General features: G+C 49.4%; 1 protein-coding gene across 3 annotated transcripts in view; it reads left to right on the top strand.

The window, feature by feature from the left end:
* phf21b (PHD finger protein 21B) overlaps positions 1-20,000 on the top strand; it is a 77,237-nt gene that overhangs the window by 39,625 nt on the left and 17,612 nt on the right. For all 3 annotated transcript variants that reach the window (XM_030355034.1, XM_030355035.1, XM_030355036.1), the window contains exon 3: positions 10,604-10,924. In XM_030355034.1, coding sequence (XP_030210894.1) covers positions 10,604-10,924 — 321 coding nt within the window. The remainder of the gene's footprint in view (positions 1-10,603; positions 10,925-20,000) is intronic.

Genomic DNA, 20,000 nt, shown 5'->3' on the forward strand with positions numbered 1-20,000 from the left:
AGACACAGACATACACTCACACTTGCAAGCGCACTCACGTACACACACACACATGCACAGAGACACACACACGCAGGCGCAGACACAGGTACACAAACACACGCACACATTCACGAATGCACAGACACACACACACAAACAAATATAAACAAACACACAGAATAACAAACAACTACAGACAGACACACACACACACACACATCCACACACAAACACAAAGAAAAGTAAAGCTGTTACTAAGCAAGCATCCATAATAAGAGACATCAATGCCAGTGTCAAAGAGGGTGGAAGGCCCTCTGTTATTTATTTTTCTCTTCTTTCGGACAGTACTTCTGTGTGGAAAAGGACTCTTTCGTGATTCAGAACCCTTTCCAGCAACAACCGTTTGAGTTTTGAGTTAATCTCTCTTGACATCAACCTCCATTTTGACTTACCTTCGCTGCTAGAGAGAGATTTGCAGGGACGTGTGTGTGAGTCTCTGTGAAGTCTCTATAGAGAGAGACTTCACAGAGACCAGGGTGAGGTCCTAAAAACGATATGAACCGTCCGAAAGGAATAAAAAAATAAATAACAGAGGGCCTCACGGCCTCTTTGAACCTGGCATCGATGTCTCTTCTTAACTTGTATTCATCTGTCATGGCCATTCGCAGCGGTGTCGGGCATGAGGCCGCAATCACCATTGATTGCTGATGTTTGTATTCTGGTGATTCACCCCTCCGCAGACGCAAACTCGCAGCCAAGGAACTATATGTCTTTCTCTTTCTCTTCTCTGTGTTTTCCGATGGTTTCTGTTTTTTTGTTTTTGCTGCTGTTGTTTTTTGTTGTCGTCGTCGTGGCTTCACTGGTAAAATATCTTCTGGGCACAGGCTCAGAAAGAAGTTAATTGGCACGAGGAGCCGCCATCTCGCTGGTTGGATGCTGCGCTGTAATTTCCTGTGTTATTCAGGGCCTCTGATTGACTCCCGCACCCCCCCCCCCCCACATCAAACAGCATCAACCCCCCCCCCCCCCCCCCCCCCCCACACCAACACATCCCTCCCATAAAAACAACAACCACAAAACATCAGCAAGCCCTCCAAAGTGCTGCTCGACGGCCTTCGGCTGAGCGACGTAATTATACTGAATCTATTTGATTGATTAGCGTTTTCCTCTGTCGTCTTTGCCGTCGCTCCTCGGTTTTTGTGTCGGCTCGTCTATCGGTCGCCTCGTTGTCTTTGTTGTTCTGTGACACCAAACATCGCCTCGTATTTTCCTACCCTTGTTTCGTATTACGGGCTTGTATGCGTGTCAAGGATTGCATAATATCTCAATTATCGTTTGTTTTTCTTACATAAGTTTGCATAGTAAACAAAAGTGATTCGCAAAAGTATAATCATTGGGGCTAAGCCCGTCTCTGGCAAAAGCACAGACTTGGAATAGTATTTACCATGCATTGCGGTTGCTTTCTAATGCATTTTAAGACTTAGGAAACCAATTTTAATGTTGAATTAGCGTTCCCAAAACTCTTTTGCTCCTCCCTCTACTTTCCTTCTCCTGACGAAGCGATGCAACGCACGTTACACCACTCCCCCCCTTCTCCTCTCTTGACGTATGGGCTCGGATGCGCTCCGGCCTGGTTAAAGTCAGCATATATCGAATGTGTCACATTCACACAGGGCCGGGATATGAAAATGTGACTCAAGGCCCTGTATCATTTACATTTAAATGAGCCTGCGGACTCCAATTGTCGGGGCTGCCAATGTCCACAGGACTAAATTTGTTTAAACAAACGTTATATATATATTTATATATCTGAGGCCCTGTGGTGGATTTTCTTTTTTTTTACTGCGAATGTTGATGTTTCGAAGTTGGACTGGACCCATTTTGATTTAGTGGTTTCCGCTTTGCAGCGAACACTCGAGATGATTTTCTGCCGTGATCGTACGAGCGAGGCGGTCGGCGGAGGAGACTTTATTCACCAGCAGACACGAACCGACATCAGGGCAGAGGCCCCACCGACCCCGAGGTTTTTAGTATGTCTGCGGTGTCCGTGAGACCACGTCTCTCTCCCACTCTGTCTCCCCCCCGTCCTCCCGCAAGGTCAGCCCTGTTTCATATGGAGGGTACAGACAAGGACAGCCTCTACGTGGGCTCCCCCATAAAACGAGAAACACACCACTCCTCCTCCGCTCCTCTACTCTGTTCTCCCATGTCTGTCCCATTGGGTTAAATGTACACCTCCCCTGGTTAGTCACCACGTCCATCTGTATTACGTCCACCCTCTGCCCGGCGGGGGTGATAAAAGGACTTAATATCAAACGCCGTCACTATGTTAGCGTCGGCGGCTTGTGCTGTTTACCGCGTCGCTCTGCCGCTACGGGCCCGGGTGGGATAATCCACTGTCATTAAAAACGACCACACAGCTTTGTCACGCTGCTAGTGCAGAGAAGGGAGGCGGGGGGGGGGGGGGGGGCTGCTCATAAAAGTAATAATAATAATCTTACCGGAATGTCTTCGTCTGGCGCTACGTCCAGAGACATGCCCGCTCTTGTCTAGGACTTGGTCTTTTTACTTTCACTTTCACTTTTGTTTTTCTCTTCCCTGGCTATCGAGGGTCCAAACTGTGCCCCGGCATCTATTCCGAACCCCCAAACCGCCGCCACCATCACCACCACCCCCACCACAACCACCCCCACCCCCACTCTAGTTGACTCTGGCACCCACTCAGCGGCTGCTTATCGCTGGGTGCACATACAGCGAACCTGGCCCCCGGCCCCGGAGCGTTCTGACCGCCCCCTGGCTACCCCCCAGCCCCCCAGCCCCCCCAAGCCTATGTGTGAAGGCCCAGCCAGAAGGCACAGCTTGGAGGAGATCTCCCCTGTGTGTGCTTCCCCTTCTCCTATGGGTGTTTGGTTATCTCTGCTCTGGCTCGGCCAGTACACTGGGCCAGATTATTCTCTACCGCGGGCTGTTTTTGTGTTTGTTTATATTAGCTCACAGGACTCGGTTCCTCGACCCCGCTTATAGGGCTTGAACATCAGAATCATGGGCTCTTTTGTTGGCTGATGCTCCGCCATATTGAGAGGGCCCCGGAGACTTGTAGTTCTGTAAAACCCACCGTAACCCGGGCTAATGAAAACGTTGTTTTTGGATGGAGGAACGCCGTGGCAATCGTGCTGCTGGATCTGTAAGCGAATAACTGACAAACGGAAAACCAGGCAAGCTGCACTCAACTTTATAAAAATGTCTGGGAGGGTTTCTAATAGACACCGTGGAGACTGTAAAAATACCGTTATGATCTATCTCCGTGGCTAAATAGGAAACTAGGCGTGACTCGTAACTCTGGTACTCAGTTCTGCTGTAACACAGTAGGACTGCTGGATCAGAAGTACTGCTATAACATAGTAGGACTGCTAGATGGATCAGAAGTACTGCTATAACTAAGTAGGACTGCTGGATCAGAAGGTACACAGTCAAAGCTATTATAGCAAATATACATATATTTATATATATATATATATTATAGGGCCCGACCGATTCATCGGCCTGCCGATTTAATCGGCCGATTATAGCCTTTTTGAAAATAATCGGCATCGGCCAAAAAGACGCCGATTGCAACCGATTTTTTTATTTATTTTTTATTTATTTTTTTAAATGTTATTGCGCTTAGTATCCTGCAGATTGCGCTCCTACTCGCCTTGCTAACTAACAACTTTAGCTGGAGTAAAAAAGAGGAGATTGAATTTTACCGTACAACATGAAAGCACGCTCGCTCAGGCAGCTGCGCGCTCACCTCACCAATGTACACAAGACGCGTTGTTTGAGCCTGTTGTGCCTGTTTTTCTTCAGGTCCCAGGTCATGTTAATTTGTTGTACTGTAGACTCTAACGGTGAGACCATACTGCTCAGCACACACGTGTTAGTCACTGCTCACGAGCGCAGCACATTGGGAGTTAGTTATTTATTTTACATTTTACATTACACTCATTTTTTACTGTAAATGTATTATAAAACACTCAAAGGTTCTGCATTCAATTCACATATTCGTCAAAAGTGTTTAAAGTATATTTAAGGTATCAAAAACTACGTTCTATATGCTTTTTTTTAATTTTATTTTATTTTTTTAATCGGCCGATTAAATCGTAATTTTTCTCTGAAAATAATCGCCATTGGCACTCAAAAATCAATATCGGTCGGGCCCTAATATATTATAACTAATGTTACAAATCCATGTCACTTTGATTCTGACAGGTTAGATATGGCAGTCGGTCTTTGGACGTGGACTGGGTGGTTCAGTATTCCCCCTCGTAGCTCTCTGCCAAAAACCCTTTTAATCTGTTCAATGGATCTCCTGGACTCTCCCTACCGGGCGACCCTTAAAGAGCTACTGTTTAATTAGATTATAATCAGACTTAATTACTATCGGGCCGAAGCAACGCAGCTCCCTCTCCAGTCGTGGTTCACCAAGTCTGCTGCTCCACCAGTTAACGCTAGGCTAACGCGGTACGCTAACGCGCTTAACCCAGATATCACACGGCACTCGAGATGTGACGGACAGACCGTTGTATCTCAACATCGTTTTTTATAAGATTGCAATTTCGCAATATGTCCGGCTCGCACCGGTTGGCAGAGGAGCGTTTTCAGCTCCTTAAAACTCGGAGGGGTGGGAGCGAGCCAAATGTATTTTTTGGCAGCAGTTGGGATACAACATGGCATCCCCCCCCTCTCCCGTTGTTTGGGAAGAGACGGGGGCCTACGGTGCCAAGAAACACAGAACATTGAAACACTGCATCGCCCATTAAACCAGGCACTTAAGTTCAGCATCGATCTCTCTGCTGAAGAGACAGTATGTCCTGAGATTTGGGAGCTCTCGCTTTCGGTTTTCTGCTAGAGAAACAGTTACGGATTAGTGTGGCGCAACGAAAAGCGAGCGCGGGATGTTTTGTGTTTGTATGAAACCATTCAAGGCTGAGTTTTGGGAAGATATCTCCTCATACCAAGATTCGATTATGCTCTGGTTCAGACTTTTTATCATAAGTGGACTGATATTGTTTAGAAAAGAAAAGAAGATAATAGATAAAAAAGAACGATAATAAAGGCCAATAATAAAGAGATGTTACAAAACGCATACATAACAGGACACAACTCGCGTATCTTATCATAACACAGCATAATTCTGCTTTTACACAAATGGGTACACAGACACGCACGCACACACACACACACACACACACACACACACACACACACACTCGCACACAGATGCATACCCCAATGCCATGCTCTATAGGCAGTCGACGGGCGTAATCAAGTACTTTGAAGTGTTCCCAGAGTGAAAGACAAGGAATATGTTTGAGTGAATCACCGTCTCTCCACAGTAAGGTAGACTGAACGACCTCAAGAAAATTGGCCTGACATCACAAGATCCCCTCCAATCCCATCTCATCCCTGTGTGTGTGTGTGTGTGTGTGTGTGTGTGTGTGTGTGTGTGTGTGTGTGTGTGTGTGTGTGTGTGTGTGTGTGTGTGTGTGCGTGCGTGCGTGCGTGCGTGCGTGCGTGCGTGCGTGCGTGCGTGCGTGCGTGCGTGCGTGCGTGCGTGCGTGCGTGCGTGCGTGCGTGCGTGCGTGCGTGTGTGTGTGTGCGTATATGTGTGTCATCAGAAGATCTCAACCTATCCCATCTCATCCTGTGTGTGTGTGTGTGTGTGTTTGCGTGTGTGTGCGTCTGCGTATATGTGTGTCACCAGAAGATCTCATCCTATTCTATCCCATCTCGGTGTGTGTGTGTGTGTGTGTGTGTGTGTGTGTGTGTGTGTGTGTGTGTGTGTGTGTGTGTGTGTGTTTGCGTGTGTGTGCGTCTGCGTATATGTGTGTCACCAGAAGATCTCATCCTATTCCATCCCGTCTCGGTGTGTCTGTGTGTGTGTGTGTGTGTGTATGCAACGTCAGCCATGTCAGCAACTCGCCACGTCTAATTTAACTCAGAGAGGACAAAAAAAGAGCCCTCAGACTGTGCCTTGTTGTCCACCTGGTCTCTGTGTGTTCAGGGGACGCCACCAAGTTGGGACTCGATCTGCAATACGGAACGTACCACTACTATTCGGTGGACGGGTTGATCCACCTTTCTAAACCCATCAGGCGCGACTTGTACAGGCAATACCCACTCTGACACAGTTATTGTTTGTTTGTATGTCCTTGCACTTAACGTAAACACATATTGTATGTTGTACGTCCTTAAAAATTGGTACTTAGCATCGTGTCGCATCTTATCCTATCTATCTTTGTTGTATACGGGGAATGGGTTAACCTAGTGATTGTTAGTGCTGGGCACTTGGTTCTGTGAACATCCTTACTGTACAGACAGCGATATATTGTTGTTTCTCTATCTTCTGACAAATGCACTTATTGTAAGTCTCTATGGATAAAAAGCGTCTGCTAAACGCCCTTTAAATGTAAATGTAAACGTTAATGAATCTAATTATCTTTGTTTTGTGGCGCTATTTTTACGATGGGAACCTTTACACACACAAACAAGGGCAGTCTGCCAGAGATAAAGACAATAACAACAAGTCGTTGGTTGTTAAACTCTCCCCCGGTCGCGTCGAGTCTCGGGGCTCCGGCTGTTTCCGCGATGACGAACTGGGACACAAAGTCAACAACGCACGCCGCCCGCAGCGTCGTCCCGCGCCACTCCCAGGGGGGCTGTTGGTATTGACCAACGGCGTCGGCCATACTTTATTGTCCTGGAGTGCAGAGGGAGAGGGAGGGGGGCGGGGGGGCTTGGGTTATGGTCGTGTCCTCACCCCTGTGGACATTAACGCCAACAACTGTTTAGGGAAAATCCATCCATCCTTCCATCTATCCCTCCCTCCCTCCCTCCCTCCCTCCCTCCCTCCCTCCAACCGTGCCCAAGGCCCTATTGAAAGGTGTGATTTGTGCAATTAACTCCTCCCTCAGAGGTACTTCTTAGACAAGTCCCCCCCCCCCCCACCCCTTGTGGGAAGTAGGTGAGCGGGGGAGGCGGGCTGGGGGCAGGCAAGTGTGTGTGTGCGTGTGTGTGTGGTGGGGGCGGGGGGGGTTGAATTTTGGCACTGAGCCCAAGACAACACTCACAAGCAAGTGAATATTCATTCACTCCATACATACACAAACACATACATTCATATACACACACACACACATACATATACACACATACACACACGCAGGCACGCACACGCAATTATACACACACACACACACACACACACAAATACACGCAGACAGACACACATATACATATACACGTGCACTGGACACACACAAATACACACACACACACATACATATACACGCGCACACACACACGCGCACAAAGGACGTGAGGGCGGTGCACCACCTGTTATGCCTTCTTTTCTCTCACTCTCATTCTCACCTCAGACACTCAGCCTAGCTGCTCAATACACCGGTAAGTCCTAATGTGTGACCTTTACACCCACACACACACACACACACACACACACACACACACACACACACACACACACACACACACACACACACACACACACACACAGGACCAGCGTTGTGAGCAGCCTGTGGATTTCACATTGATCCCCCCCCCCCCCTACCTAAACAATGGCACCCCCCCCCACCCTTTTCCAATGCAGAGCTACCAGTATAGCGCTGTTACTTTACTTTAGCAGGACTCTGCTAGCCCATTCAAACCCAGACAAAGCATCTGGGGTTTGTTTTCACTTCAATTAAGTTGTTGTTGTTTTGTAGCTTCTAGCTGTTGCTATCGTTTGCCTCATGTTGAGGTTTCCTTCTCGCTGCGTCCCACCGCTGGAGTGAATAACATACCGGATAATGAACCTCCGTTCCGTTGATCTGAGGACAAATAGTGACAGGTACCTCAAATTGAGAGAGAGAGAGAGAGAGAGAGAGAGAGAGAGAGAGAGAGAGAGAGAGAGAGAGAGAGAGAGAGAGAGAGAGAGAGAGAGAGAGAGAGAGAGAGAGAGAGAGAGAGAGAGAGAGAGAGAGAGAGAGAGAGAGAGAGAGAGAGAGAGAGAGAGAGAGAGACCAACCATGGAAGTGTGTAACAAGCACAGAGTTCCTCTTCGTCAACCTCCATGCTGATTAGGGAGAGGGATTTGGACACAAAGCAAGGTCTTAGTTTCCACGGAAACACCTCCATCTCCTTTCATCCGACATTCCCAGTGACCCGCACGCTACCTGACCTCTCTCTCTTTCCCTTCTCCTTACTTCTCTCTCTCTCTCCTCTATGCTCCCTTTGTCTCCCAAAACTCTCCTTTACTTAGGATTCCTTGTAATCCCCTCAACACACACACACACACACACACACACACACACACACACACACACACACACACACACACACACACACACACACACACACACACACACACACACACACACACACACATTATTTTTCTAATTCTTCTCATACTCTTTTAAACAGAAGCCTGGGATCTGGCTTGACACATGGATGGCTCCTGATTAGCAAGACAGCATCTTACCCCCCCCCCCCCCCCCACACACACACACACACATGGATGCACCACATGGATACACACACACATAAACAAAAACACACACATGGATGCACAAAGAGACACACGCACACATGGATGCACGCACACACATCACTTCCGCTTTAGTTTGAGCAGGAGGAGCAGAATGCATTCTGGGCAATAAGCATGCTAATTAAAGCTTGTGTGTGTCTGTTTGTGTGTGTGTGTGTGTGTGTGTGTGTGTGTGTGTGTGTGTGTGTGTGTGTGTGTGTGTGTGTGTGTGTGTGTGTGTGTGTGTGTGTGTGTGTGTGTGAATGATTGGACTGATGGATAAATAGATAGAAAGATGGATGAGCCGCCTTTGGATTCATCAGCAAAAAGGAAGAAAGAAAGAGAGAGGAAGAAAAGGAATGATCCACTAAACAGCTCTGTGCTTGGGAGGAAGGAAAAAGTCCAGTGTGCTAAATCTTCAATGATTACTTTTTATTTTTTCAAGCAGACTGCTCTGGGGACTACATTAAACCGCAAACAGAGTCACGGGAAGGGAGTGTGTTTCTCTGGCACAGACTATTCAAAACCCCCTCACACACACACACACACACACACACACATGGACACACACACACACACACACACACAAAGACACGCACACAGACACAGGAGCACATGCACACAGACAAACACACACGCATAGAGACACACATATACGCAGGCATGCACATGCACAGACAACACGCACAGACACACACATGTGCACACTCATAGACACACACCTACAAACACGCAGAAAGACGGACACACACACACACACACACACACACACACACACACACACACACACACACACACACACACACACACACACACACACACACACACACACACAGAGTCCTGCACTCTTTAAAAAAAAAAAACATTTCTTGACTGTCGGGGAGAAAAAGGATGAATTTAGGGGTCTGTTCAGAGTGGAATATAAAATATTTAGAGTGCCTCCTTCACTGGGTTGTACTAGGGGTGTGCGGTGGGGGGAGGGTGCCAGTGTGTGTGTGTATCTTGGGGGGAAGGGGGGGGGGGGTCAGAGTGCTGGGGTGAGATGTACTTATCTCTGCCTTGAAAGATGTATTTTCTTCTACCGAAAAGAGAGGAGGGGCGGCCGAGGACCAGAAAGTGTGTGTGTGTGTGTGTGTGTGTGTGTGTGTGTGTGTGTGTGTGTGTGTGTGTGTGTGTGTGTGTGTGTGTGTGTGTGTGTGTGTGTGTGTGTGTGTGTGTGTGTGTGTGTGAGTGATAGAGAAGGGGGAGAGTGAGGAGTGGGGAGAGAGAGAGAGAGAGAGAGAGAGAGACAGAATGCGAATGAGGGAGTGACATGATGAGGCCAGTCTGGTTTGTTGGACAGTTGTGTCTGGCACAGAGGGGGGGGGGGGGGGGGGGGGGGGGGGGTTGGGGGCATACACACACACACACACACACACACACACACACACACACACACACACACACACACACACACACACACACACACACACACACACACACACACACACACACTAAAACCGATCCTGACTGGACATAGCCTGTTTATAGCTATTGTGCTGGACAAGTGCCAGGATTCTCCTCCTCCTCCTCCTCCTCCTCCTCCACTCACTACATTTCAAGTTGGACATGTTCTCCAGTCACTGTGCTCAGCCGTGCTGTGTGTTTGGAAATGGTGGAAGTAGAGTAGAGCTCCGGGTTTCTCTGTCTCTGTGTTGTCTTGTCTGTCATCTGCATACAAATGAAATGCTAGTTTGTTGGCACAATCTACTGAGATTGACTTTGCATGTCTTCTTTTGATCAATCTTAATAACAGTTATTTATCCTTCTCTCCCTCCTTTTCTCATTTTCTCTCTCTCTCTCCCCCCTTCCTCTCCCCTCTCCCCCTCCCTCCCTCCGTTTCCCTCCATCCCTCCCTCCCTCCCTCTCTCTCCCTCCCCCTCCCTCTCCTACTCTCCCTCCCACCCCCCCTCTCTCCCTCTCCCCCTATCTTCCCTCCCTCCCTCCCTCCGTCCCTCTCCCCCTATTTTCCCTCCCTCCCTCCCTCTCTCCCCCTCTCCCCCTCTCTGTGATGAATGACAGAAGCTGGCAGTGCGGTCCTGTCCGGTAGGGACGACCAAGCCCCTCTCGCTCGTCAAACCGGCCAACCAACAGCAGCAGCAGCAGCAGCAGCAGCAGCAGCAGAGCATAGCCATCTCAGTGCTGCCTGCCAAGGCCCCCGTCTCCATGGTTACCGCACACATTAACGGACAAAAGGCGGCGGCGGCGGCGGTAGCGAACTCGGAGCCCCCAGTGCAGACGTCCCCCATCAACCTCCAGACGGCGGGCAGGGGGGTCGTGATGACGACCAGCCCCGGGATCCACGCCTTGAGTCGGAGGGCGGGGGAGCTGGCCCACGCACAGGTACAAGCCCCCCCCCCACCCCCCCCCCCCCTCCCCCACTGGACGCAAAGGAAGTTTGAAAGTCCAGGGTCCTGAGGGGCTTTGAGTTAGGAGAGACTTGAGTCACTCACTTGAGTCACTTCCATTGGTGCTCCTTCAAATGCTCCATTTTGAGTAAAGAGACTCTGTCGACAGAGAGGGGTTTGAGTCACTCACACAGTCCCGTCGGTGCTCCTTTAAATACTTAGCGTCGTTTTCTTTACTGCGCTGTAAACATCGTTTTTTTTGGCGCTTTTTGCTACTCTTTGAGTGCTCTCGCGGGCTACTTTTAACGCTAGGGTCAACAGTTGGGAAATAGAGAAATTAGCTAGAGTAAGCTGGATTTTGAAAGTATCCAACCGAAAAAGAAGCCCACCCCCTCTGAAGCCCCTCCTTCAAAACACCTGGCTAGCTAGCTAGCTTTAGCAATAGGGCGTCCTAGCCTTGTGGACGACTCCATAAGCAATGAATGAGTTTAGTGGCAGAGTGAGCGCGGCAGAGTGAGCTAGGTAGAAGGACAGATAGACAAGACGGTTTTATTGTAATAAGTTATATCTGTATAGGATAATTTTCCAGAAATATGTCATAGAAAGAAGCTGCCTACCCTAGCTTTAAGTTACTTTCGGTAAAAGCTAACCACTCAATGTATATGTACTTACTCATAGTACCGGGGGCTATGACACACACCGCGTACTATAGCTACCCACTGAGGTCTCCGGGCTACGACTTCAACCAGCCTCCGCTTACCGCAAACAAGTTCGAGAAAAGGACAGAGCAGATGTCAGCTCTCGTTTCCATCAGAGAGTATATTAATATTAATATAACATCCTGGCCCCGTCCTGTAAACCCGCCCCCCCCCCCCACCACAACCGGCCCTGTCACTCAGCCGTGCGTCACGGTCCAGTCCACCATGGGTACGAGGTGTACAGGTCACATGACCTGAACCAGGAAGTGTGTGTGTGGGGGGGGGGGGGTAGTGGTGGTGGATACAGGGGGCAAGGGGTTAGGGGTTAAGGGGGCGGCTCCTCTGCTTCTGCCGTTGCTACTCTCTCCCCACTCCCACCAGTAACAACTCCTAGTCAACGCCTAAATCACTGCCTCACCGTCCCTTCTCCCCCCCCCCCCCCCCCACCACCAGCACCACCTTAACCACCCCTCCTTCATCTGTCAGGGTGACAGTGTGTGTGAGTGGTAGGTGGGGGCGGGGGCGGGGGAGGGGCATGCTATTGTTTTAGAGGCTCTGTGCGGCTGTTATTGTTTGTGGTGGTGTTGGGGGTCTGTTGTGCTGGGTGGTGGTGGTGGTGGTGGTGGTGGTGGTGGTGGTGGTGGTGGGAGGGGGGTGGTGCTGTTGTTGGGTGGGCCGGCTGTCTTCATCCCAGCTGCACGCAGGGGCGATAAAACAAACAAACTATCAAGCCCACTCCAAATAAGAAAGGAAGGCGCCGGGGTCAGTGGGGTGGCGGGGGTGGTTGTGGGGGTGGGGGTGGGGGTGGCGGTGGGTGTTTGTGGGTGGTTGTGGGGGTGGTGGTGGTGGTGGTGGTGGTGGTGGTGGTGGTGGTGGTGGTGGTTGAGGGGTTTCCAACTGATTTCCTGCCAAGGCAAGCCCCTGATTGGTCACAGAGGGTGCTTGTGGGTGGGGACTGCACGTTGAGTCCAATCAGAAACCTGTTTGGGTTTGTTGTGCCGGCAGAAGAGAGCGGGAGGGAGAGGGAGAGAGAGGGAGGGAGATGGTGGGGGGGGAGGGGGTAACAGGTTCCCCCCCCACCCCTAGGTCCTCCAACCACCTGGCCACTAATTTGGCGATCGATAATAAGGTGTAATTGGATTGTGGAGTTGCATGGGTGCCCGCATTATCTGGGTCACATTGTTTCAGCACCCAAGTGCCACTCGGGCTCTCTCTCCCTCTCTCTCTCTCTAGCTCTCTCTCCCTCCCTCTCTCCCTCTCTCTCTCCCGTCTCTCTCTCTTTCTCTCTCTCTCTCTCTCAAGTACTTTTACTTATTCAGTTCTAACAGCTTTGTTTTTTAAAGAAAGTAACTGTAAAGTCACTCATGAAGAGATTGAATCGTGTTTTTCCTCCGGCTCGTTTCATACGCCTGTTCGTGGTAATTCTGCTTAAGTTAGCTAGTTCTTTGTTAGCTCCAAAAGTGGCTTTCTTCTGTACTCCCGCTGTCCTCAAAGTCACCGTGTCCGGGCCCCCGGTCGGAGTGTGTTTGTTACGTACGTAACTGAATAATTTAAAACGCGCAGCACTTAGCAGTTAGCCGTTGCCTGAAGGCTACAATTAGGTAGCACTTGCAGGGCCAAAAGGAATAAAGGCGCAGTGGCAGAATACGGAAATATCAGAGCTAGACATCTCGGTGGCAGGGCATCAAGTGGATGAATCTTTTTACGCTATCCAGCAATCTTCTCTGAGATGTTTCCATCGTCTTCAAACCCAACCAAGGTCACTGGCCTCTCCCTCTCCCTCTCCCTCTCCTCTTCAAACGGGGTTTCAAAGCCTGACTGAAGGTCCATCATCTTCAACAGGATTGGTTCCACTCCAAAACTACCTTCCGGAAGAGACGAATAAATAGAAACATTTAGTGAAGTATTATATATTATATTATAAACTGTGGAGCAATAACGACGATCCCGCTGACATTTTGTTCAGGGCATTTATCAGACGCTTTTATCTGGAGCGATTTACGATAAGTACATTTTTCAGAAGAAGGAGAAAATACATCGCTGTCTGTACAGTAAGGATGTTCATAGCACCAAGTGCCAAGAACTAACAACTGTTAGGTTAACCCATTCCCAGTAAACAACAAAGCTAGCTAGGATAAGATGCCACACAACTAAGTACCCTTTTTTAAGTTTTCCGTTCTGAGTAGTCTTCGGGTTTGGGGATCCGGCGGATGTTTAAACCATATTTATAACCGGTATGGACTCGTGAGTGTAACCGACCTGACCTAATTCATCGGGGAGCGCCACAGAGCAGGGAGAGAGTGTGTCTCCTTATGTAGGACATCCACGCGGGGAAGGCCGGGCTCAGGACATACATTATGTGACAGAACGGTTACTCAGTGTGCTCTACAAAGAGCGGGGGAAACCGAGGCCTGCCCCAGGGCCTGTACTGTCTACTCAGGTAGAAGAGCGGCCTTAATATTCTGTAATGATATAAGAACTGTTGCGTACTAGTACTTGTCCGGATCACGTGTGTTCCAAGTCTCGACTTTAATTCAACAGTACATTTACATTAAGGTTAGTTATCCACAGCGACTAACAATAAGTGTATTTGTTAGAAGAAAGAGAAACAACAATATATCGCTGTCAATACAGTAAGGATGTACCCAAGGTGCCAAGCACTAACAATTGTTAGGTTAACCCATTCCCTGTTTGCATCAAAGATAGATACGTTAAGATGCTACAAAATGCTAAGTACTATTTTTGCAAGGAGGCACAACATACAATGAATGCATGCATTAACTGCCAGGACGTACAAACTATCTTCTCAGTTATGAAAAGTAAAAGTTTGAATCCCGCTAGTATTTGATTGGGAACATTCTTATGTACACCTTGAGGCCTAATGTTTTAGTTAATTACTTACAGCAAAAAAAACTATGATTGCAGGTGCACACACAGATAAAAGTCTCTTTATATTCAGATCTCGGGTATAAAAATAGTTAAAATGGGGCTACACCCAGAGCCTGGCCGACAGAAGCTAAGTAGCTACGGGATAAACTGTGCTAGCTAGAGTAAAGGGGGTCAGCCAGCCTATTAGCTTATCACAACAGCAGGTAGCTAGATAAATAGCTTGGGGGTGGGGAAAGCGTGGTAGGGGGGGGGGGGGGGGGGGGGGGGGTGGATGTAGGGCTTGTAGAACAGAATGCATCATGGGATTCGTTGTTGGTAAAGCTCCGCCATCTATCGAGGACTCAAGAGAGAGAGAGTTGTAGTTCTGTAAAATCCTGGACGTCCTAAATATACCAGGCTAACCTAGGCTAGTGAAAACATTGTTTTGACGACTCTCCCATGAGAAATTCTTGGGCAGTTTCCAAACACGTCTCCTATAATGGTAATCATTTCACGATAAATAACTAAACAATGGCCGAAACCGTTCATTGAAACAACATTCCTGCGGCCCTGTCCTTACAAAATGGCAGCGGCCTTTGAGATGTGACGTCAAGATGTACAAACCCTATAGGTATAGCGTGCTTAATTAGTTTGTATGATGTACAGAGATGTTTAAAGCTAATTACATCGTTGTGGCGGTTGGGACGGGGGGGGGGGGTTCCTCTAGGTGCAGCTAGCGGTAGAGGTGGAAGATGATGGCTTGTCTTCATTTACTCTATTCCTCCTGGGCTGTTGTGCGTGAATTAATGAATTTATCACTGTTTGAGAGAGAGAGAGAGAGAGAGAGAGAGAGAGAGGGAGAGAGAGAGAGAGAGAGAGAGAGAGAGAGAGAGAGAGAGAGAGAGAGAGAGAGAGAGAGAGAGAGAGAGAGAGACAAAGAGAGGGGGGGGAGAGGGAGAGAGATGCAGAGAGGGAGTTGCAGAGAGGGAGAGAGATGCAGAGAGGGAGAGAGAGAGAGTCAGATAGAGAGACAGGCAGATAGAGAGAGAGGCAGATAGAGAGAGATGCCGAGAGAGAGAGAGAGAGCATCTTCAGTGCCAGTCAGTCACCAGCAGGGACCTCGCGGTGCCCTGCTGTGTATATTAATGCAAACGGAGCCTGGCGTCCACTCTGGACAGGACTCCACCTGATCGCTTCAGGTCCAACACTGACTCACTCCAAGAAAGAGAACGAAAAACAACACAAGAGCAGGATAATCCCCGCTCAAGGGGCGCTTCACGTAAACAGAAATAAAAAAGACCCAATCAGCCCCGTATCGATCGGCCTCCACACTGTGTGAATATCGGGAATTTTTATATTATTTAGTGCACTGGTCGGCAGTCTCCTTCCTCGCACACAGGGCCAGGTGTTTCGGCCAACCGCACGGCTGGGATCAGTGGTGGAACATAGGGGAAACGGCTCTGTGTGCCAGAGCTCTAAAGGCCTCTCTGCCTTCTGTTTGTTTACCTCTCTGTTTTCCCTCACGTTGTTTGCAGCACCCTCTAGTGGTCGGTTACGGGAACAGACGCCCAGGCGGTTAAAGTGCACCCTCATTGCGATTCCCTATTAATATCCTCTAGTGGAAACGGTGCTCTTTGATCCCTACTCTCCACGAGGCACGAGGGGCCCTTACCAGAAAGAGAGAGAGAGAGAAAAGGGGAGAGAACGACATACTGTACACCGGGAAAGTGTTTTTCTCTCTAACTAGATGCAGCTGTCCTCTGTGAATCTAATATGCACTTGAATACACAATGCAGGCCACAGCAGAGTTCACAGGCAGAAGAAACACAGGATTGTAACCTGGCCTTGCACAGCTTTCCCGGCACTTCTACAACACAACATCGTATTGTTTGGTTATCTTGGCTTTAAACCCAGGGAATGTGTTTTTAAGTTCTTGCTGCTGTTTGTTAACGTGGTACCCAACAGTGCATCTAGAACGACAGAGTCTCCATTTGTTTGACAGAGATCCATACAGTGGAGAGAGAGAGAGAGAGAGAGAGAGAGAGAGAGAGAGAGAGAGAGAGAGAGAGAGAGAGAGAGAGAGAGAGAGAGAGAGAGAGAGAGAGAGAGAGAGAGAGAGAGAGAGAGAGAGAGAGAGAGAGAGAGAGAGAGAGATATTCATATTCATGTAGTGCATGGATAGAGAGAGGGGTTCATGTAGTGTATAGAGTAGAGAGAGAGAGTTGGTCATGTAGTGCATAGAGAGAGAGAGGTTCATCTAGTGCACATGGAGACAGCAGATGCAGCCCAATACTGGTATTGGCTGTGAGGGGTGATGGGATCAATGTGGGTCGGTAGGGGGGGGGTGTGTGTGTGTGGGGGGGCGATCCAGACCCTATGGCCCCCGCTGTTGTGAGCCACCCACAAACCATCAGCACCGCCCGCCTTCAGCCAATTAGAGCAGGCGATCGCAATCAGCGCCGAAGCCACTTAAAGCAGGGACCTTGTTTACGTGGATCCATATACCGGATCACAACACCGACAGGAGCCCTGCTGGGGCCCCACAACAACACAACATCACGCGCCGGCCAGACCCAGTGGCCGCCGGTCCACCGTGTTCCTCGTGGACAGCTCGTGTGGATGCAGCAAAAGGGTGGAGGAATGGAGGTAGAGGAGCAGGCGGAGGTGGCGTTGGGCTAGCGGTCGTGTTGTCGTCTTCAGCTCCCTGAAGCTGGATCCATCCCGGGTTTTAGACTCCCGATGTCCGCAGAAGACTCACCTCCGCCTGCTCGGTATTGACGCTGAAGCCGCTACGTGCTATTGATAGTACGCTGACCGTTAGCCACCAGGTGCTAATGATAGTACGGTACGCGGTACCCACTAGGCGCTAATGATAATAGGCTAACCGTTAGCCACCAGGTGCTAATGATAGTACGCTAACCGGTAGCCCCTAGGTTCTAAGAATAGTATGCTAACCGTTTGCTACTAGGTGCAGATGATAGTAGGCTATCCGTTAGCCACCAGGTGCTAATGATAGCAGGCTAACCGTTAGCCACTAGGTGCTAATGATAGCAGGCTAACCGGTAGCCACCAGGTGCTAGAGATAGCAGGCTAACCGTTAGCCACTAGGTGCTAATGATAGTAGGCTAACTAAGTTTAACTGGTAGGATGCCAATGAATCATAAACTCTCAGGCCCTGTGGGTAGAAACGTCTGCATCATGAATAAAAAGTGAATAGACGCACACTCAGAAAGCCGGGAATGTTGTTATGTGTGTACGATTTACATAAAGAGTAGTTTGAGAACACAGTGGGCGGTCAGAAGCAGGACAACAGCGGTGTGTCGTTATGCTTCACGTCGTTGGAGATGATTCACAAAGAGAGAGCGCACACAAACAATCCACTCGTTTGGTGCACACCCTGACCTACGACCTGCGGGACTCCTGGGGGCGCATCGTCCCACGGAGGAACTCTGCCGGGGTCAACCGCTCAATGTGAAGACACGACATGTTTGTTCACGTCCTCAATCGCCTCACACAACGTTGCCACGTCGCCCGTGACGCCGACTATCGCAACCGCGCACGACGCAGTCGACAAAGCCTGAATGACCGCGCTCTGAAATCACCACCACCACCCCCACCTCCCTCACCTCCACCACCCTCTCCTCTGCACGCTAGAAGCCACGCCCCCGGCTGGCGGTCTCGCTCCCGGGACGCCAAGTCGCCCACGGTGACGCTCTTGATTGGATGACACGTTGGGTGCGTGCGTAGACACACGGGGTTAATGGGATGTACTCTTCTTTTACGGCCGGTGTATACAACCAGTCATCGCCCAACAGGGCTGCTTCCCGAGCTCACAATCTTCCGTGCAAATGCGTACGAAATGCCACGTTCCACGCTCTGTGACGCCTGGGTATACTTACGGCGCCAGCTGGATGACCTTGGGTCCGTCGATACCGCGTCTCTCCGCGCTCCTGGTTGAAATGGATTATATCGCAGATGGGTTTTCATTTTATTTTTGTAATTATGCGACGGCGTGGGGAGTGAGTGTATTGAGTTCGCGAGAGAGGCCGTGGTGGAAGAGAGCCTGCAGTTGGAAAAACGACGTGTAGGGAACTTCCAAAGGGACGTTATAGATGCTGCTTCTTCGTAAAACGCTAAAATCGACTTTGTACGATTCCTTATCTAGAACGGACCACCGGCGATTAGCCTGCTAGCATAAGAGTAACACAATCGGCGTTGTCAAAACAAGTCGCTCGTGCGTTGGGAAGCGTTCACAGCAACGATGGCGTGACAATGGAAAGTGCGGGAAACTCATCTAGGAGAGACAGCGGGGGGGGGCTGGCAGGCGTCGAGTTAATACGTAGCCTGGCTACGTCTCTGCGTCTGCAAAGGTAAATTCCTCTAAAGTTAGGGGAGGGTGATTCTTAAGATCATCCCTTGTTTGGCAGACAGGCCAGCGACGAGTTCTTCTGTGTGCTGCAGGCAGCTCTGGCAGTATCACCCGCCTGTGAATATTTAATACATCGTTCCTTGAAACTGCTGTCGTGGCTCCGTGGTGTCACACAGTCGTTATTCGAGTGCTGCGTGGGATTACGTGTCACCCTAGGAGGCCCGGAGAGACTCCACAGTCTCATCGCTCGGTGTAGCTACAGTTTCAGTTCAAAGGTTGTTTACGGGAGGGTTCGATACCAAGGAGGTACCAAAGGGGGCTCCGCATTCGCTGCCTCGCGCCAAACCGCACGCCTCCCCTGGACAGACGTCAGACTCCTACCTGCGCCTTATTAACCGCTACCGTGGTCTTTGGGAGTCTTAGACTGCGCTGTTCCATTTTCAATGATGAGGAGCCAGACTTTCAGGCTTTCAACAGAATATTTTCTTTTAAGTAAAAGCAAACACCGATACAAAACACAACACAACTACCTTCTTATTATTTATAATATGATTCGCCACGCCGCACCTTCACTCCTAGACAGCACACACACACACACACACACACACACACACACACACACACACACACACACACACTGAAACACACTCACACACATAGACAAACACAGACGCACACACACACACACACACACACACATTGAAACACACACACACACACACACGCATAGACAAACACAGGCACACAACGCACACACACTGACACACAGACACGCACACCCAGGCTGCAATCTGCAGATCCACAGGGCGCCATTGTTCATGTTGTGTGGATGGTTTAATTCGAGCAGTGAAGAGATGCCCCAGATATGCACTTGCAATACTAATACAAAAGTAACGTGTAAGTGTAGTTTTGAACGTATCGACCCGATGTCGTCGTGCTGGGTTTACATTGACTAGTTGTACTGGATTGTATTACTTTATAATAGAGTAGGGAAGTGATGGATCGGTGGATCCTCCATGAAGATATATTTAACAGACGGAGAGAGAGAGATAGAGATAGAGAGAGAGGCAGACAAATAGAAGGAGAAAGAGACAGAGAGAGGGAGGCAGAGAGAGATACAGAAACAAAATGGCGTT

The sequence above is a fragment of the Gadus morhua genome, chromosome 4, assembly GCF_902167405.1.
Source record: "Gadus morhua chromosome 4, gadMor3.0, whole genome shotgun sequence".
Classification (NCBI taxonomy): domain Eukaryota; kingdom Metazoa; phylum Chordata; class Actinopteri; order Gadiformes; family Gadidae; genus Gadus; species Gadus morhua.